At 35.6% G+C, this 23,929-nt stretch overlaps 1 protein-coding gene across 1 annotated transcript in view; it reads left to right on the top strand.

Moving 5' to 3' along the window:
- Window positions 1-3,813, top strand: part of itpr3 (inositol 1,4,5-trisphosphate receptor, type 3) — a 59,915-nt gene extending 56,102 nt beyond the window's left edge. The window contains exons 57-62 of the mRNA XM_070910836.1: window positions 101-188; window positions 300-418; window positions 1,073-1,238; window positions 1,332-1,492; window positions 1,583-1,744; window positions 2,147-3,813. Of these exons, the coding sequence (XP_070766937.1) occupies window positions 101-188; window positions 300-418; window positions 1,073-1,238; window positions 1,332-1,492; window positions 1,583-1,744; window positions 2,147-2,263 (813 nt within the window). The 3' untranslated portion in view covers window positions 2,264-3,813. The remainder of the gene's footprint in view (window positions 1-100; window positions 189-299; window positions 419-1,072; window positions 1,239-1,331; window positions 1,493-1,582; window positions 1,745-2,146) is intronic.
- The last annotated feature ends 20,116 nt before the right edge of the window (window positions 3,814-23,929 follow it).

Here is a 23,929-nt window from a genome sequence, read left to right as displayed (position 1 = left end):
GCTGAAGCCCCACTCCCTGCTGGAGTCGGTCTGTCTCTACTGGTCAGATCCCAGTCTGTCTGGAACCCTGTGTGTGTGTTGTTGTTCAGCTCCTCAGCAGAGAGAAGCCTCTCAGGATTTCCTCAAGTCGTGTTCTGCAGACGGAGTCAGCTGCACCGCGGAGACCGAAGCCGCCGCTGAAGAGGAAGGTGAGGGTCAGCGTTCATGTCCCGAAGAGGTTCACTGTTCAAACACGTAAACACTAAATATCATGACAACGCGTGTGTGTGTGTGTGTGTGTGTGTGTGTGTGTGTTTCAGAGGAGGCCAGCTCTGAGCGAGCCTGCGACACCCTGCTGATGTGTATCGTCACTGTGTTGAATCACGGACTGAGGAACGGAGGAGGAGTCGGAGATGTTCTCCGCAAACCATCCAAGAACGTAAACAACACTGTCCACCCAAATGCACACAAATCCATCCCATAATACGCTCTGTAATACCCTTCCATGTGGATGGATTGTTACTCAGCTATTCTGCAGCTGACATCTGTTTTATTAATGAAAACTATACTTTATCATAGCAGCTAAACTAGCCTGCTGGAGGATTGGATGTATTAACACGTTTAGGTTTTATGATCTGCTTATAAAATATCTTTTGTTATAGAACAAACCACAGAATAAAGTGAAAAGTGTCTCGACCAACTTCAGCATTAAAATGCTGCTTACACACTAATGTCTGATAATATAATAATAATAATACTAATCGAATAATATGATGTACATATAAGGATATAATTCTGCATAAGTACTTTTACCTTTTTGGTCCTTCAAGTATATTTTACAGGAAATACTTGTGTACTTTAGTGAAGTAAAAAAGTCAACTTTTCAGGTCTTTAAATGCACGTGTGTGTGTGTGTGTGTGTATCTGTGTGTGTGTGTGTGTGTGTGTGTGTGTGTGTATATCTGTGTGTGTGTGTGTGTGTGTGTGTGTATCTGTGTGTGTGTGTGTGTGTGTGTGTGTGTGTGTGTGCGTGTGTGTGTGTGCGTGTGTGTGTGTGCGTGTGCGTGTGTGTATCTGTGTGTGTGTGTGTGTAGGAGCCGTTGTTTCCTGCTCGGGTTGTGTACGACCTGTTGTTCTACTTCATCGTCATCATCATCGTCCTCAACTTGATCTTCGGCGTCATCATCGACACGTTTGCCGACCTGAGGAGTGAGAAGCAGAAGAAGGAGGAGATACTGAAGACCACGTGTTTTATCTGTGGTGGGTGGGAACAAAGAACTGACCGACCAATGAGCTGACAGCAGGACATGTTAGAGCTGAATAACTGACAACCAGTTTTGGGTGCTGTTGCAGGTCTGGAGAGAGACAAGTTTGACAATAAGACGGTGTCATTCGAAGAGCACATCAAACTGGAGCACAACATCTGGAACTACTTGTACTTCATCGTTCTGGTGCGCGAGAAGAACAAGACGGACTACACCGGACCTGAGAGCTACGTCGCACACATGATCAAAGTAAAACATCGAATTTAAACAGTCCCAGAGAACACGGACGTGATCCGGAGTCACAAACACGTCTAAACACGGAAACATCTTCTGTTTCAGAACAACAACTTGGACTGGTTTCCACGGATGCAGGCCATGTCTCTGGTGGTAACCGAGGGCGACGGGGAGCAGAACGAGATGAGGATGCTACAGGACAAACTGGCATCGACAATGAAGGTGGTGACGACTCTGACCACCCAGCTGATGGAGCTGAAAGAGCAGGTATTAACACACACACACACACACACACACACATATTAAGCTTCATATTAGGGCTGGAAAGAACCATTATTTTCATTATCCATGAATGGTGCGGTCTATAAAACATCAGAAACTGAATCTCATCTCAGTTTAGTTAAAGGTGACGTCTGCAAATGTCTGATTTTGTCCGATCAACAGTCTAAAACCCAAAGATATTTACTTGTCAATACTTTAGTGTAGAAGTCTCATATTTGAGAACGTGTAAACAACCTATTTTGTGCATTTTTGCTTGGAAAATTAAATAGTTATTAATTATTCAACTTATAATTGCAGCATTTTGTATCTTAAGTGCATCGTGATTTCAAACTGATGAAGATGTGTTCATCTCTCACTGTAGTCTTGTTTCTTGCTGTGTTCCTGTAGATGACCGAGCAGAGGAAGAGGAGGCAGAGGATGGGATTTGTTGACGTCCAGGCAGGAGCTAGCGCCGCGCTGCCACCCAGCGCCGCGGGAGGAAACCACCAGATCTACAAATCCTAAAGATAGACTCATCAGACATGTAACACACGTGGATGGACTGTTCACTACAAGATCCACATGTGTAAACCCCGCAGCCGGACTGGTGGACTGTTCCAAAGGACAAAACCTTTCACATGGTTATCATAAAGAAAAACACTAGAATATAGCATGAAAACATATAACTGATATGTTTCTCACTAAAAGCACAAGACAGATTTCTTTGTTTGGATTAGCCAGATATTAAAAAGTAAAAGCAGAGTGACCAACTTTACTGTATAGAAATAAAAGACATGTTGATAGCATCTCAGCTAAGTTTAGTTCAGTTCTATAAATATGGTGATGTTAAGCACAATAGAAAATGTTCAGTCCTGTAGATGTGACTCACTTAGAGGTCCACAGATGTGGCTGTTCTGTGTTTAGCTAACATCTGCTTGGTGTGCTGGCTAACGTTTTTACTAGGAGCTAACATTAGCAGCAGATAGTACTGATTCTTATAGACCCGTAACTTCACTCTGGCTCAGACTACAGGACAGATGTGGATCAGTTTAATCCAGATTCTTCCCTCTACAAGGTTTGGGAGAGGATTCTTATTTTCTGCATTTCACAGATAAAATTTTAACCCTTAATACATTTTGTGCCATTTCTGTGGACCTCCAAGGTGGAATTGAAATGGAGGATTTGTGATAAATAGAGTTTTTTGTAGATCAACCTGGAAGCTGTTGACACTCAGAGTTCCCACAAGAGATTACCGAAAGGAAATTCTGCCTTGCGGTTTTTGATTTGTACTGAACATCAACATATACTTTTGATATTCACAAGTTTTACTGAATTCAAAAATCGACGCCATTACTGGCCCAAATTACAGTTGAAACATGAACTGGTGTGATTTACTGTCCAGTGTTTTGGGTTTTGTGAAAAACAGATTTTCTACAAACAGAAAACCGTATGGCGGAACATCTTCGTAAGTCTGGGAAGAAATTGAAGGATCACAGACTTCCTGGTTGGAAAACTACAGGATATCACTCTTTCAGTGTCATTGAAAATGATAAAATGTGTGCATGTGTGCGTGTGTGTGTGTGTGTGTGTGTGTATGTGTGTGTGTGTGTATGCTCAGAGAATAACCAGGCATCAACTCACTTCAGTCATTTTAAGAAAATGTAAATAGAGACTGACGTGCAGAATTTATTTGCAGATGACAGGATTAACTATTTCAGTAATATCTTTCTCTTTGAATGTAAAGTGAGTTAAACCCAATTGTGTGTTTTGTATTGTACATCTGTGGGAAATTGTAGTTTTCAAGTGATCTATATTATTATTATTATGGTTTAATAGTGATGTATTTATGGAGAGAGCAGCTCCTGTTTCTTGTTTAACACTGTAACTAGCTCAGTACAGACACACTGGATTATAAGTGAACTGCTTTTAGCAAAACTGCAAGTTTGTGAACCGAAAATAACATTTACTTTTTTTCCACTGAGAACAGACGAGTACACAGAGTGGGGAGGAGGAGGAGGACGTGATGAAGACAACACATCTTCAAAAGAATAAAATATTTACTATGAAAAACAAAATGCATGTTTTCTCACTTCTTAATGTATTCTGTGGTTATACTCAGATCTTCAAAAAGTCAAGTGCAGCTGGTATTCTTAAAATAAGTTAACTTTACTATGACATACTATATTATGACATACTTTACTATAACATACTTTACTATGACATACTTTACTATGACATACTATACTATGACATACTTTACTATAACATACTTTACTATAACATACTTTACTATGACATACTTTACTATAACATACTTTACTATGACATACTTTACTATGACATACTTTGCTGACATACTTTACTATGACATACTATACTATGACATACTTTACTATAACATACTATACTATGACATACTATACTATGACATACTTTACTATAACATACTTTACTATGACATACTATACTATGACATACTTTACTATAACATACGATACTATGACATACTTTACGATAACATACTATACTATGACATACTTTACTATAACATACTTTACTGACATACTTTACTATAACATACTATACTATGACATACTTTACTATGACATACTTTACTATGACATACTTTTCTATGACATACTTTACTATAACATACTATACTATGACATACTATACTTTGTGACTTCAGCTCTGCCTTCAACACGATCGTCCCGGCTCTTCTTCAGGACAAGCTCTCCCAGCTGAACGTGCCTGACCCCCCCTGCAGGTGGATCACAGATTTCCTGTCTGACAGGAAGCAGCACGTGAAGCTGGGGAAACACGTCTCAGACTCGCGGTGTTCTTTCTCCTCTACTCTTCTCCCTGTACACCAACAGCTGCACCTCCAGTCACCAGTCCGTCAAGCTCCTGAAGTTCGCGGACGACACCACCCTCATCGGACTCATCTCTGGAGAGGATGAGTCTGCCTACAGGTGGGAGATTGACCACCTGGTGACCTGGTGCAACAGCAACAACCTGGAGCTTAACGCTTCAAAGACAGTGGAGATGGTTGTTGACTTCAGGAAGAGCGCAGCCCCACCCGCCCCCATCACCCTGTGTGACTCTCCAGTGGACACTGTGGAGTCCTTCCGTTTCCTGGGCTCCATCATCAGCCAGGACCTCCGGTGGGAGCTGAACATCAGCTCCCTCATCAAGAAAGCCTAACAGAGGATGTACTTCCTGAGGCAGCTGAGGAAGTTTAACCTGCCACAAACAATGCTGGTTCACTTCTACACTGCCATCATAGAGTCCATCCTCACCTCCTCCATCACCGTCTGGTACGCTGCTGCCTCCACCAAGGACAGACGCAGACTGCAGCGTATCATCCGCTCTGCAGAGAGGGTGATCGGCTGCAACCTCCCATCTCTTCAGGACCTGTACTCCTCCAGGACCCTGAGGAGAGCAGGGAAGATCGCTGCCGACCCCTCCCACCCCGGACACCATCTGTTCGACCCCCTCCCCTCTGGCAGGAGGCTGCGGTCCATCAGGACCAAAACCTCCCGCCACAAAAACAGTTTCTTCCCCTCTGCAGTCAACCTGACGAACTCACACTGACCCCCCCCCCCCCCCCCCCCCCCGAACACAAACACTACTTATAAGTTATATTAACGTACATCACCCCTGTCCCCCCTGCGTTACATTAACGCACTCACCCAATACTGGACACTTTATCTGAACACTTTACTTTATTCTGGTCAAAACTGCACTGATTGTTATTTATCTTGTTTTTATTTTTTATTTTTATTCTATTTTCCTTTTTATATTCTACTTATTTGTTATCAAAACGATAGCACCTTCAGACCACAGCAAATTCCTTGTAATGTATGTTACTTGGCAATAAACAGTTTCTGATTCTGATTCTGATTCTGATTCTATGACATACTTTGCTGGAACATACAATATTATGACATATTATACTATGACATACTTTACTATGACATACTTTTCTGACATACTTTACTATAACATACTTTGCTATAACATACTATACTATGACATACTTTGCTGACATACTTTACTATAACATACTTTACTATAACATACTTTGCTATAACATACTATACTATGACATACTTTGCTGACATACTTTACTATAACATACTTTGCTATAACATACTATACTATGACATACTTTTCTATGACATACTTTGCTGACATACTTTACTATGACATACTTTACTATGACATACTTTTCTGACATACTTTACTATAACATACTATACTATGACATACTTTGCTGACATACTTTACGATAACATACTTTGCTATAACATACTATACTATGACATACTTTGCTGACATACTTTACTATAACATACTTTGCTATAACATACTATACTATGACATACTTTGCTGATATACTTTACTATGACATACTTTGCTGACATACTTTACTATGACATACTTTGCTGACATACTTTACTATGACATACTTTGCTGACATACTTTACTATGACATACTTTTCTGACATACTTTACTATAACATACTTTGCTATAACATACTATACTATGACATACTTTGCTGACATACTTTACTATAACATACTTTACTATAACATACTTTGCTATAACATACTATACTATGACATACTTTGCTGACATACTTTACTATAACATACTTTGCTATAACATACTATACTATGACATACTTTGCTGACATACTTTACTATAACATACTTTGCTATAACATACTATACTATGACATACTTTGCTGACATACTTTACTATAACATACTTTGCTATAACATACTATACTATGACATACTTTGCTGACATACTATACTATGACATACTTTTCTATGACATACTTTGCTGACATACTTTACTATGACATACTTTACTATGACATACTTTTCTGACATACTTTACTATAACATACTATACTATGACATACTTTGCTGACATACTTTACGATAACATACTTTGCTATAACATACTATACTATGACATACTTTGCTGACATACTTTACTATAACATACTTTGCTATAACATACTATACTATGACATACTTTGCTGACATACTTTACTATAACATACTTTGCTATAACATACTATACTATGACATACTTTGCTGACATACTTTACTATAACATACTTTGCTATAACATACTATACTATGACATACTTTGCTGACATACTTTTCTATGACATACTTTACTATGACATACTTTGCTGACATACTATACTATGACATACTTTTCTATGACATACTTTTCTATGACATACTTTGCTGACATACTTTACTATGACATACTTTGCTGACATACTTCACTATGACATACTTTGCTGACATACTTTTCTATGACATACTTTGCTGGCATACTTTACTATGACATACTTTGCTGACATACTTTTCTATGACATACTTTACTATGACATACTTTGCTGACATACTTTACTATGACATACTTTTCTGACATACTTTACTATGACATGCTTTGCTGACATACTTTTCTATGACATACTTTACAATGACATACTTTGCTGACATACTTTGCTGACATACTATACTATGACATACTTTTTTATGACATACTTTACAATGACATACTTTGCTGACATACTTTGCTGACATACTATACTATGACATACTTTTTTATGACATACTTTACTATGACATACTATACTATGACATACTTTGCTGACATACTTTACTATAACATACTTTGCTATAACATACTATACTATGACATACTTTTCTATGACATACTTTGCTGACATACTTTACTATGACATACTTTGCTATAACATACTATACTATGACATACTTTGCTGACATACTTTACTATAACATACTTTGCTATAACATACTATACTATGACATACTTTGCTGACATACTTTTCTATGACATACTATACTATGACATACTTTGCTGACATACTTTACTATAACATACTTTGCTATAACATACTATACTATGACATACTTTGCTGACATACTTTACTATAACATACTTTGCTATAACATACTATACTATGACATACTTTGCTGACATACTTTTCTATGACATACTTTACTATGACATACTTTGCTGACATACTATACTATGACATACTTTTCTATGACATACTTTTCTATGACATACTTTGCTGACATACTTTACTATGACATACTTTGCTGACATACTTCACTATGACATACTTTGCTGACATACTATACTATGACATACTTTTCTATGACATACTTTTCTATGACATACTTTGCTGACATACTTTACTATGACATACTTTGCTGACATACTTCACTATGACATACTTTGCTGACATACTTTTCTATGACATACTTTGCTGGCATACTTTACTATGACATACTTTGCTGACATACTTTACTATGACATACTTTGCTGACATACTTTTCTATGACATACTTTACTATGACATACTTTGCTGACATACTTTACTATGACATACTTTTCTATGACATACTTTGCTGACATACTTTTCTATGACATACTTTACTATGACATACTTTGCAGACATACTTTACTATAACATACTTTGCTATAACATACTATACTATGACATACTTTTCTGACATACTTTACTATAACATACTATACTATGACATACTTTGCTGACATACTTTACTATAACATACTTTGCTATAACATACTATACTATGACATACTTTGCTGACATACTTTACTATAACATACTTTGCTATAACATACTATACTATGACATACTTTGCTGACATACTTTTCTATGACATACTTTACTATGACATACTTTGCTGACATACTATACTATGACATACTTTTCTATGACATACTTTTCTATGACATACTTTGCTGACATACTTTACTATGACATACTTTGCTGACATACTTCACTATGACATACTTTGCTGACATACTTTACTATAACATACTATACTATGACATACTTTTCTATGAAATACTTTTCTATGACATACTTTGCTGACATACTTTACTATGGCATACTTTGCTGATATACTTTACTATAACATACAATTTTATGACATACTTTACTATGACATACTTTGCTGACATACTTTACTATGACATACTTTGCTGACATACTTTTCTATTACATACTTTACTATGACATACTATACTATGACATACTTTACTATGGCATACTTTGCTGACATACTTTACTATAACATACTATATCATGACATACTATACTATGACATACTTTACTATGGCATACTTTGCTGACATACTTTACTATAACATACTATATCATGACATACTATACTATGACATACTTTACTGTGGCATACTTTGCTGACATACTTTTCAATGACATACTTTGCTGACATACTTTACAATGACATACTTTGCTGACATACTATACTATGACATACTTTTCTATGACATACTTTACTATGACATACTTTGCTGACATACTTTACTATGACATACTTTGCTGACATACTTTACTATGACATACTTTGCTGACATACTATACAATGACATACTTTACTATGGCATACTTTACTATGACATGCTTTGCTGACATACTTTTCTATGACATACTTTACAATGACATACTTTGCTGACATACTTTGCTGACATACTATACTATGACATACTTTTTTATGACATACTTTACAATGACATACTTTGCTGACATACTTTGCTGACATACTATACTATGACATACTTTTTTATGACATACTTTACTATGACATACTTTGCTGACATACTTTACTATAACATACTATACTATGAAATACTTTACTATAACATACTATATTATGACATACTATACTATCACATGCTTTGCTGACATACTATACAATGACATACTTTACTATGACATACTTTTCTATGACATACTTTGCTGACATACTATACTATGACATACTTTTCTATGACATACTTTGCTGACATACTTTACTATAACATACTATATTATGACATACTATACTATGACATACTTTAAAATGGCATAATTTGCTGACATACTTTTCTATGACATACTTTACTATGACATACTTTGCTGACATACTTTGCTATAACATACTTTATTATGACGTACTTTACTATGACATACTTTGCTGACATACTTTTCTATGACATACTTTACTGACATACTTTACTATAACATACAATAATATGACGTACTTTACTATGACATACTTTGCTGACATACTTTTCTATGACATACTTTGCTGACATACTTTACTATAACATACCATATTATGACATACTTTACTATGACATACTTTGCTATAACATACTATACTATGACATACTTTGCTGACATACTTTACTATAACATACTTTGCTATAACATACTATACTATGACATACTTTGCTGACATACTATACTATGACATACTTTTCTATGACATACTTTGCTGACATACTTTACTATGACATACTTTACTATGACATACTTTTCTGACATACTTTACTATAACATACTATACTATGACATACTTTGCTGACATACTTTACGATAACATACTTTGCTATAACATACTATACTATGACATACTTTGCTGACATACTTTACTATAACATACTTTGCTATAACATACTATACTATGACATACTTTGCTGACATACTTTACTATAACATACTTTGCTATAACATACTATACTATGACATACTTTGCTGACATACTTTACTATAACATACTTTGCTATAACATACTATACTATGACATACTTTGCTGACATACTTTTCTATGACATACTTTACTATGACATACTTTGCTGACATACTATACTATGACATACTTTTCTATGACATACTTTTCTATGACATACTTTGCTGACATACTTTACTATGACATACTTTGCTGACATACTTCACTATGACATACTTTGCTGACATACTTTTCTATGACATACTTTGCTGGCATACTTTACTATGACATACTTTGCTGACATACTTTTCTATGACATACTTTACTATGACATACTTTGCTGACATACTTTACTATGACATACTTTTCTGACATACTTTACTATGACATGCTTTGCTGACATACTTTTCTATGACATACTTTACAATGACATACTTTGCTGACATACTTTGCTGACATACTATACTATGACATACTTTTTTATGACATACTTTACAATGACATACTTTGCTGACATACTTTGCTGACATACTATACTATGACATACTTTTTTATGACATACTTTACTATGACATACTATACTATGACATACTTTGCTGACATACTTTACTATAACATACTTTGCTATAACATACTATACTATGACATACTTTTCTATGACATACTTTGCTGACATACTTTACTATGACATACTTTGCTATAACATACTATACTATGACATACTTTGCTGACATACTTTACTATAACATACTTTGCTATAACATACTATACTATGACATACTTTGCTGACATACTTTTCTATGACATACTATACTATGACATACTTTGCTGACATACTTTACTATAACATACTTTGCTATAACATACTATACTATGACATACTTTGCTGACATACTTTACTATAACATACTTTGCTATAACATACTATACTATGACATACTTTGCTGACATACTTTTCTATGACATACTTTACTATGACATACTTTGCTGACATACTATACTATGACATACTTTTCTATGACATACTTTTCTATGACATACTTTGCTGACATACTTTACTATGACATACTTTGCTGACATACTTCACTATGACATACTTTGCTGACATACTATACTATGACATACTTTTCTATGACATACTTTTCTATGACATACTTTGCTGACATACTTTACTATGACATACTTTGCTGACATACTTCACTATGACATACTTTGCTGACATACTTTTCTATGACATACTTTGCTGGCATACTTTACTATGACATACTTTGCTGACATACTTTACTATGACATACTTTGCTGACATACTTTTCTATGACATACTTTACTATGACATACTTTGCTGACATACTTTACTATGACATACTTTTCTATGACATACTTTGCTGACATACTTTTCTATGACATACTTTACTATGACATACTTTGCAGACATACTTTACTATAACATACTTTGCTATAACATACTATACTATGACATACTTTTCTGACATACTTTACTATAACATACTATACTATGACATACTTTGCTGACATACTTTACTATAACATACTTTGCTATAACATACTATACTATGACATACTTTGCTGACATACTTTACTATAACATACTTTGCTATAACATACTATACTATGACATACTTTGCTGACATACTTTTCTATGACATACTTTACTATGACATACTTTGCTGACATACTATACTATGACATACTTTTCTATGACATACTTTTCTATGACATACTTTGCTGACATACTTTACTATGACATACTTTGCTGACATACTTCACTATGACATACTTTGCTGACATACTTTACTATAACATACTATACTATGACATACTTTTCTATGAAATACTTTTCTATGACATACTTTGCTGACATACTTTACTATGGCATACTTTGCTGATATACTTTACTATAACATACAATTTTATGACATACTTTACTATGACATACTTTGCTGACATACTTTACTATGACATACTTTGCTGACATACTTTTCTATTACATACTTTACTATGACATACTATACTATGACATACTTTACTATGGCATACTTTGCTGACATACTTTACTATAACATACTATATCATGACATACTATACTATGACATACTTTACTATGGCATACTTTGCTGACATACTTTACTATAACATACTATATCATGACATACTATACTATGACATACTTTACTGTGGCATACTTTGCTGACATACTTTTCAATGACATACTTTGCTGACATACTTTACAATGACATACTTTGCTGACATACTATACTATGACATACTTTTCTATGACATACTTTACTATGACATACTTTGCTGACATACTTTACTATGACATACTTTGCTGACATACTTTACTATGACATACTTTGCTGACATACTTTACTATAACATACTATATTATGACATACTTTACTATGACATACTTTTCTATGACATACTTTGCTGACATACTTTACTATGACATACTTTGCTGACATACTATACAATGACATACTTTACTATGGCATACTTTACTATGACATGCTTTGCTGACATACTTTTCTATGACATACTTTACAATGACATACTTTGCTGACATACTTTGCTGACATACTATACTATGACATACTTTTTTATGACATACTTTACAATGACATACTTTGCTGACATACTTTGCTGACATACTATACTATGACATACTTTTTTATGACATACTTTACTATGACATACTTTGCTGACATACTTTACTATAACATACTATACTATGAAATACTTTACTATAACATACTATATTATGACATACTATACTATCACATGCTTTGCTGACATACTATACAATGACATACTTTACTATGACATACTTTTCTATGACATACTTTGCTGACATACTATACTATGACATACTTTTCTATGACATACTTTGCTGACATACTTTACTATAACATACTATATTATGACATACTATACTATGACATACTTTAAAATGGCATAATTTGCTGACATACTTTTCTATGACATACTTTACTATGACATACTTTGCTGACATACTTTGCTATAACATACTTTATTATGACGTACTTTACTATGACATACTTTGCTGACATACTTTTCTATGACATACTTTACTGACATACTTTACTATAACATACAATAATATGACGTACTTTACTATGACATACTTTGCTGACATACTTTTCTATGACATACTTTGCTGACATACTTTACTATAACATACCATATTATGACATACTTTACTATGACATACTTTGCTGACATACTATACTATGACATACTTTGCTGACATACTTTACTATGACATACTTTGCTGACATACTATACTATGACATACTTTACTATGACATACTTTGCTGACATACTATACTATGACATACTTTCCTATGACATATTTTACTATGACATACTTTGCTGACATACTATACAATGACATACTTTACAATGACATACTTTGCTGACATACTATACTATGACATACTATACAATGACATACTTTACTATGACATACTTTTCTATGACATACTTTGCTGACATACTTTTCGATGACATACTTTGCTGACATACTTTGCTGACATACTTTACTATAACATACTATATTATGACATACTATAGTATGACATACTTTTCTATGAAATAGTTTTCTATGACATACTTTGTTGACATACTTTACTATGACATACTTTGCTGACATACTTTACTATGACATACTTTGCTGACATACTTTACTATAACATACTATATTATGACATACTATACTATGACATACTTTTCTATGAAATACTTTTCTATGACATACTTTGCTGACATACTTTACTATGGCATACTTTGCTGATATACTTTACTATAACATACAATTTTATGACATACTTTACTATGACATACTTTGCTGACATACTTTACTATGACATACTTTGCTGACATACTTTTCTATTACATACTTTACTATGACATACTATACTATGACATACTTTACTATGGCATACTTTGCTGACATACTTTACTATAACATACTATATCATGACATACTATACTATGACATACTTTGCTGACATACTTTTCTATGACATACTTTGCTGACATACTTTTCAATGACATACTTTGCTGACATACTTTACTATGACATACTTTGCCTACATACTATACTATGACATACTTTACTATGACATGCTTTGCTGACATACTTTACAATGACATACTTTGCTGACATACTATACTATGACATACTTTTCTATGACATACTTTTCTATGACATACTTTTCTATGACATACTTTGCTGACATACTTTTCTATGACATACTTTGCTGACATACTTTACTATGACATACTTTACTATGACATACTTTGCTGACATACTTTACTATGACATACTTTACTATGACATACTTTGCTGACATACTTTTCTATGACATACTTTGCTGACATACTTTACTATGACATACTTTACTATGACATACTTTGCTGACATACTTTACTATGACATACTTTGCTGACATACTTTACTATGACATACTTTGCTGACATACTTTACTATAACATACTATATTATGACATACTATACTATGACATACTTTTCTATGAAATACTTTCCTATGACATACTTTGCTGACATACTTTTCTATTACATACTTTACTATGACATACTATACTATGACATACTTTACTATGGCATACTTTGCTGACATACTATACTATGACATACTTTGCTGACATACTTTACTATAACATACTATAATATGACATACTATACTATGACATACTTTACTATGACATACTTTGCTGACATACTATACTATGACATACTATACTATGACATACTTTACTGTGGCATACTTTGCTGACATACTTTTCTATGACATACTTTGCTGACATACTATAGTATGACATACTTTTGTATGACATATTTTGCTGACATACTTTACTATGACATACTTTACTATGACATGCTTTGCTGACATACTTTACTATGACATACTTTACTATGACATGCTTTGCTGACATACTATACTATGCCATAGTAAAGTATGTCATAGTATAGTATGTCATAATATAGTATGTCATAGAAAAGTATGTCAGCAAAGTATGTCATAGTAAAGTATGTCAGCAAAGTATGTCATAGAAAAGTATGTCAGCAAAGTATGTCATAGTAAAGTATGTCAGCAAAGTATGTCATAGTATAATATGTCATAATATTGTATGTTATAGTAAAGTATGTCAGCAAAGTATGTCATAGTATAATATGTCATAATATTGTATGTTATAGTAAAGTATGTCAGCAAAGCATGTCATAGTAAAGTATGTCATAGTATAGTATGTCAGCAAAGTATGTCATAGTAAAGTATGTCATAGTAAAGTATGTCAGCAAAGTATGTCATAGAAAAGTATGTCAGCAAAGTATGTCATAGTAAAGTATGTCATAGAAAAGTATGTCATAGTATCGTATGTCAGCAAAGTATGTCATAGTAAAGTATGTCAGCAAAGCATGTCATAGTAAAGTATGTCATAGAAAAGTATGTCAGCAAAGTGTTTCATAGAAAAGTATGTCAGCAAAGTATGTCATAGTAAAGTATGTCATAGTATAGTATGTCAGCAAAGTAAGTCATAGAAAAGTATGTCATAGTATAGTATGTTATAGTAAAGTATGTCAGCAAAGTATGTCATAGTAAAGTATGTCATAGTATAGTATGTCATAGTATAGTATGTTATAGTAAAGTATGTCAGCAAAGTATGTCATAGAAATGTATGTCAGCAAAGTATGTCATAGTAAAGTATGTCATAGTAAAGTATGTCATAGTATAGTATGTCAGCAAAGTATGTCATAGTAAAGTATGTCATAGTATAGTATGTTATAGTAAAGTATGTCAGCAAAGTATGTCATAGTAAAGTATGTCATAGTATAGTATGTCATAGTATAGTATGTTATAGTAAAGTATGTCAGCAAAGTATGTCATAGAAATGTATGTCAGCAAAGTATGTCATAGTAAAGTATGTCATAGTAAAGTATGTCATAGTATAGTATGTCAGCAAAGCATGTCATAGTAAAGTATGTCATAGTATAGTATGTCAGCAAAGTATGTCATAGTAAAGTATGTCATAGTAAAGTATGTCAGCAAAGTATGTCATAGAAATGTATGTCAGCAAAGTATGTCATAGTAAAGTATGTCATAGAAAAGTATGTCATAGTATAGTATGTCAGCAAAGTATGTCATAGTAAAGTATGTCAGCAAAGCATGTCATAGTAAAGTATGTCATAGAAAAGTATGTCAGCAAAGTATGTCATAGTAAAGTATGTCAGCAAAGTATGTCATAGTATAATATGTCATAATATTGTATGTTATAGTAAAGTATATCAGCAAAGTATGTCATAGTATAATATGTCATAATATTGTATGTTATAGTAAAGTATGTCAGCAAAGTATGTCATAGTATAATATGTCATAATATTGTATGTCATAGTAAAGTATGTCATAGTATAGTATGTCAGCAAAGCATGTCATAGTAAAGTATGTCATAGTATAGTATGTCAGCAAAGTATGTCATAGTAAAGTATGTCATAGTAAAGTATGTCAGCAAAGTATGTCATAGAAAAGTATGTCAGCAAAGTATGTCATAGTAAAGTATGTCATAGAAAAGTATGTCAGCAAAGTGTTTCATAGAAAAGTATGTCATAGTATAGTATGTCATAATATAGTATGTTATAGTAAAGTATGTCAGCAAAGTATGTCATAGAAAAGTATGTCAGCAAAGTATGTCATAGTAAAGTATGTCATAGTATAGTATGTCAGCAAAGTATGTCATAGAAAAGTATGTCATAGTATAGTATGTCATAGTATAGTATGTTATAGTAAAGTATGTCAGCAAAGTATGTCATAGTAAAGTATGTCATAGTATAGTATGTTATAGTAAAGTATGTCAGCAAAGTATGTCATAGTAAAGTATGTCATAGTATAGTATGTCATAGTAAAGTATGTCATAGAAAAGTATGTCAGCAAAGTGTTTCATAGAAAAGTATGTCATAGTATAGTATGTTATCGTAAAGTATGTCAGCAAAGCATGTCATAGTAAAGTATGTCATAGTATAGTATGTTATCGTAAAGTATGTCAGCAAAGCATGTCATAGTATAGTATGTCATAGTATAGTATGCCATAGTAAAGAATGTCATAGTAAAGTATGTCATAGTAAAGTATGTCAGCAAAGTATGTCATAGTAAAGTATGTCATAGTAAAGTATGTCATAGTATAGTATGTCTGTAAAGTATGTCATAGTAAAGTATGTCATAGTAAAGTATGTCATAGTATAGTATGTCATAGTAAAGTATGTCATAGTAAAGTATGTCATAGTATAGTATGTCAGCAAAGTATGTCATAGAAAAGTATGTCATAGTATAGTATGTTATAGTAAAGTATGTCAGCAAAGTATGTCATAGTAAAGTATGTCATAGTATAGTATGTCATAGTATAGTATGTTATAGTAAAGTATGTCAGCAAAGTATGTCATAGAAATGTATGTCAGCAAAGTATGTCATAGTAAAGTATGTTATAGAAAAGTATGTCATAGTATAGTATGTCATAGAAAAGTATGCTGACATACTTTACTATGACATACTTTACTATGACATTCTTTACTATGGCATACTATACTATGACATACTTTACTATGACATACTTTACTATGACATACTTTACAGACATACTATACTATGACATACTTTACTATGACATACTTTACTATGACATACTTTGCTGACATACTTTACTATGACATACTTTACTATGACATTCTTTACTATGGCATACTATACTATGACATACTTTGCTGATATACTTTACTATGACATACTTTGCTGACATACTTTACTATGACAGACTTTGCTGACATACTTTACTATGAAATACTTTACTATGACATAGTGTACTGACATACTTTACTATGACATACTTTACTATGACATACTTTACTATGACATACTTTACTGTGACATACTATACTATAATATGTCATGGTATAGCGTGCAGTGTATAACATGTCATAGAATGGCATGTCGTAGTGTAGTATGTCAAAGTATAGCAGGTAAAGTTTGCGAGTATGTAGTATGTCATAGTATAGCATGTCAGAGAATAAAAGATCATAGTATAGCAGGTCATGGTACAGTATAGTTTAAATAGTATAGCATGTCGTGATATAGTAGATTATTGTATATAAGTACAGCATGTCATGGTACAGTATAGTTTAAATAGTATAGCATGTCGTGATACAGTAGATTACTGTATATAAGTACAGCATGTCATAGTACAGTATAGTTTAAATAGTATAGCATGTCGTGATATAGTAGATTATTGTATATAAGTACAGCATGTCATAGTACAGTATAGTTTAAATAGTATAGCATGTCGTGATACAGTAGATTATTGTATATAAGTACAGCATGTCATAGTACAGTCTAGTTCAAATAGTATAGCATGTCGTGATATAGTAGATTATTGTATATAAGTACAGCATGTCATGGTACAGTATAGTTTAAATAGTATAGCATGTCGTGATACAGTAGATTACTGTATATAAGTACAGCATGTCATAGTACAGTATAGTTTAAATAGTATAGCATGTCGTGATACAGTAGATTATTGTATATAAGTACAGCATGTCATAGTACAGTATAGTTTAAATAGTATAGCATGTCGTGATACAGTAGATTATTGTATATAAGTACAGCATGTCATAGTACAGTATAGTTTAAATAGTATAGCATGTCGTGATATAGTAGATTATTGTATATAAGTACAGCATGTCATAGTATAGCATTTCATTGCATGCAACTGTCTTCCGTCAATCAAAGTTCAGTTTGTTGCAAGTACACAAATACACATAAACACCAATAAAGTGTACACACACAGTGAGGTTATCGTGTGTGTGTGTGTGTGTGTGTGTGTGTGTGTGTGTGTGTGTGTGTGTGTTTCTGTACTTGTGTGTCTGAGTGCGTGATGGTCTATAAATAGGGCTCATTGTTCTCAGCTCATCCTGCTGTCTGTCAGTGTGGTGTGTGATGTCTGACCTATGGATCTGCTCCACTGGTCCATACCATGTTTCCATTAGAACAGGTGATCCCACGGTCTGTGGTACCTATGGTCTACGTGTGTTTTCATGTGTGTGTGCAGAGCTTCCAGGAGGATTTTGGAGCTTTGCAGTGGAGCCTCAGTGGAATGCAGCTCCAGCTGTTCACTGTCACAGGCTGCAGCAGCTGCTCGCTCATTTAGCTTCAGAGAGTCACTAACACAAAGGTGCTTCTGTCAAGAGTGGCCCAGAGAGGTAGCTAAATACGTTCAGGTGACAGAGAGAATTACAGCGGCACCTTTAGTTTTCACATGACCGCCAGACAAATTCTCCGTGAGTAGTGGTGAATCTCCGATCACAGACATGTTGAAGGGAAAGACAACCTGGTACCCAGTCAAACCTTAACATGACGTCTGAGGTTCAGCAGCAGCCTCTCAGTGTGGACCTGACCATCACCTCACTGCGTAGTTACAACTGGTACAAAGGCTGAGGGTGTGTGTGTGTGTGTGTGTGTGTGTCATTCTGAGTGACAGCAGGGGGATTGAGGGGACTAGCCCGGGGTTCCCTTGGCGTCTCTCTGTTGTTCAACTAAAATAAGTTTATAGCATCGGCCCATTGTTCCAAGACACACTGTGCTGTGTGTGTGTGTGTGTGTGTGTGTGAGAGAGTGGTTGGTATGACAGGTGTGTGAGTGTGAAGTCTGGTTCATATGTAGAGGGTTTATACAGTATTATCTTGGTATTAACACTGTGCACACATGGTGTGTATTCATTTGTGTTTAAAAGGTTACACTACACTGTGTGTATTATTTGTATTATTATGCGATACTACAAATGATTCATATGATTCATGAACGTACTGCTGCCTCCTTTGCTGGGTGTTCAGGCTGAAAACCGAACTATGCTTAAACACAATGCAGTGTGCTGCGCTGGCGTGTCACTTCAGGGACCAAATATTTACTATCCACTAACAGCCGGTCACTACTTGAGTAAATGTACTTAGTTACACTCCACCAGCGATGCATGAGTCAGTGGTACAACGTTACACAACTGCGAGTGTGTGTGTGTGTGTGTGTGTGTGAGCTGCAGGTCTACAGGGTGTTATTACGGGTCTGTGAGTCAGTATTCAGGCTTCACACAAAGTTACCCTGGATTAGAGAGAATCAACAGGAGACAACTGGAGGAAGAGAGAGGGATGAAGAGAGATGAGAATAAACACAGAAAATTCAATTCAGTTTCATTTATATAGCCTCAAATCACACCTAAAGTCATCTCATTACAGATAGAGCAGGTCTAGACCGACTCTTTATAGTGTTATTACAGAGACCAACAGGTCCCACCATGAGAAGCACTGTGACAGAGGCAAGAAGAAAACAAAAAGAGGGCAGGGACGAGACATGAGGGGTAGTGTAGGTGGAGGGATGGATGGAGGGATGGAGGGAGGGATAGATGGAGGGAGGGATAGATGGAGGGATAGATGGAGGGATAGATGGAGGGATGGAGGGAGGGATAGATGGAGGGACTACGAGTCACAGGCCTGCCTTGCATGGTTATGATTGCTACGCTGTGATTGGATGATTGTGGTTTGGAGGAGGGGTTACAGTCAGGTGTTTCTGAGCAATGCCACTCCAACCCACTGGTCTGTAGGCTTCAACGGGCCGGCCGAAGCCCCCCGATGTAATCTACACTGGGACTGTGGCAGCTCAATAATTCACCAACATAAAGAGACACTTTAAGGACGTGTAAGTTATTACAAGTGTCTTAAAATTGCTCCAGGATTTGCAGCCACAGCAGGGAAGTCCTGCAGTAACACGAGCCCTTTCTGGGTCTTTGTGAGTCTCACTGCTGTGTCTGTAGCAAGCAGCCAAACTAGACCCTGAAGAAGAAACAGTCCTCACTGCTCTGAAACCTACAGACGACGACAGCTGATCAGAGAACAGAAATGAGGTTTAGGTGGTTTACAGAGGCTGTGGGTCAGAGGTGGAGGCAGACAGACTAGTTGTTCTGTCAGGCAGAGTCAACTTTCTGAGTATTAAAGAGTAAAAATAGCTGAAAGCTCCTGTTGGATCCCACAGCAGATCCAGCATTTCACTTCAACTGCACACGGAGAAATGAAGTGTCACAACACGCTACTGTCCAAATCCTAATGGTGATCACTGTGTGTGTGTGTGTGAGAGAGAGTGTGAATGAAACATGGTGTTCGTCATTGCTTCATTTATAGCTGTCATTCACTGATGGGGGATTACAGAGAGAGAGGGAGGGAAAGGGATGATGGGAGATTTAGACAGAGTCTATGTTTGGTTTAAAGGACAATTCTCTTCTGTTACGTTATCATGTTGTTAGTTTATTACACAGTTTAGTCATATATACTCCATATCTGAGGAACTGGAACATGGTGCCTTCACTACCAACAAGTCTGATGGGTCAAGAAACACGAGATGATCACGTGATCAGACAGGTTGGACTCAAACTGTCGGCTGTAAACATCCATCACAGTTTACAGACCCACTTCCTGCTTCAACTCATTTTTTTATTGCCCAACAAGAGGAAACGAGTTCTAATGTGAGCCGCAAACAACACCATGCCTGCCAAGAGTTAGCATACCTTTAGCTAACTGTATTATGATGGCCGGTCTAACAGCACTCCTGAATGCTTCTATATCAGAGGCTAACATGAGACACTCCTGCTTTTTACAGGTTTGTCAAAGTCATCGGTTCGTCCTCCTCAACGTCTTTTACAGGCTCATACGTTTGAGGCAGAAACATTAAAAAGCCCCCTGGAGAAATGATTTACCACTAACATCCGGAGTTCACGGCCTGCTACATGTGATCAAGTTGATAAATGTGGCTAAAAATGTGAAACTGCTTTTGTCTGAATCCAAGGACCCTTTGTTTTTTAAAACACACGTGTTATCATCTACTTATGTGCCATGTGAGAACACAGAGGTCGACAGGCGTAGCCACAGCAACTAAGGGGGGGGGGGGGGGGGGGGGGCTTATAAGGAGCACATAGATAGAAATGATGGACAAAATGCTAAATTAAGACTCAAGTTGTAATAAAATGGAATAATTATGCAGATGGAAGCACAGAGAGAGAGGTGGAGGTTTGATGTCCAGTCTGGATGGATGAAAGACAGAGACAGAGTGAAAGAAGACAGAGCAGTAAGACAGTTTCCATAGATAGCCCACAGATACAGACGGGGACACCGAGAGAAATGAGGGATGACGAGGGAGCAGATGAGGGCTTTATCTCTGCTTCAGTTTGGTATTCCATCCTGACCACAGCAGGCCTTTTATGACCGTCCAACGGGACCGGTCTGACCAATCAGCTGCAGCTGAGGGGGTCACATGCTGTGGTGACCTTCACAGGGAGGTTATAAAGTGATGTGATGCTCTGTGGGGTAACTTATTCTGTTCTTCTACACATCCTCACAAACTACGCTGCAACAACAACACAAAATCCACCAAGAACTTCAGACCAGACCAGACTAACCCGGCACAGTGAGTACACAACCTGGCTTTTGTGTTTGAGGCAGAAATCATATTTATAGTTCAGGAACTTACTCAAATTATTTGTAGTTATTGTCTTTACTTGTTGTGTGAGACATAAAATGTCTCCAAATACTACAGAACCCATGAGTCTATATGAAGAGCAGGTTTTACTAGGCTCAGTCTCTAAATCCATCAAGGCGGAATCACCAACCAAGCAAAGGGGGCAACTGCCCTGGGGTCCCAGACCCGAAGCTGCCCAAAGAGCCCCACATTCATTGCGTGTCTTTTGGTTTTTGGTAATTGCATTAATTGACAATTAAACATTACAAATTTGAATCACTGAAGTACAATGTAGATCTTGTAGTCCTGACGCGTGGACTAAATGTAAAGCTTAAGACCGTGCCCAGTGCTTGGTCAGGTGTGCGGAGGCGTACAAGTGAAATCTTTTTTCAGTCTTTCCTATTTCTACGTGCAACTCCATGAATGTGTTTCAGGAGAGGCTGTCTGGAAATGTGCTCCGTTATTCCGATATTTAAACAAATACTGTATATCATATTTAAGTCTGTACTTGGCAGGGACGTGCAGGCGACAGGATATTCCCAACCCATAATGGCCTGGAGGAGGGCCGATGGGCCCAGCAGCCCCAGTGAGGTTGATCTGGATTGAGTCACCCCAACATTAGCTTGACACTCTCTGATTGGATGAGTCTTACCTGAATGCTCTCTGGGACTTTAGTTAACTTCTTTATTGGAGTATTTTGCAATGCTGTTGATTTTGTCCTGATGATGAGAAGGAAGGGGGGAGGGCTTCATCTTTTATCTGAGCCCATTTAAGGCATGATCACACTCACAAAGGGCAACATCTATTACCCGACGATCACATGGTCATATCTGCAGTTTGTCCAGGCTGCTGGTTTGTGGGTGTGACGGTGTATAAACTCAGGCATGGAAAGAAAATAATACAGGGAGAGGCCTGAGCATTGCAAACGGATCCTCTTGAGCTGATGTGGCAGCTGTTAGCTCTGTCTGAAATCCTCAGTAAT

This window comes from Enoplosus armatus, chromosome 8 (assembly GCF_043641665.1).
Source record: "Enoplosus armatus isolate fEnoArm2 chromosome 8, fEnoArm2.hap1, whole genome shotgun sequence".
NCBI lineage: Eukaryota > Metazoa > Chordata > Actinopteri > Centrarchiformes > Enoplosidae > Enoplosus > Enoplosus armatus.
This window is presented reverse-complemented; position numbering and strand designations above follow the sequence as displayed.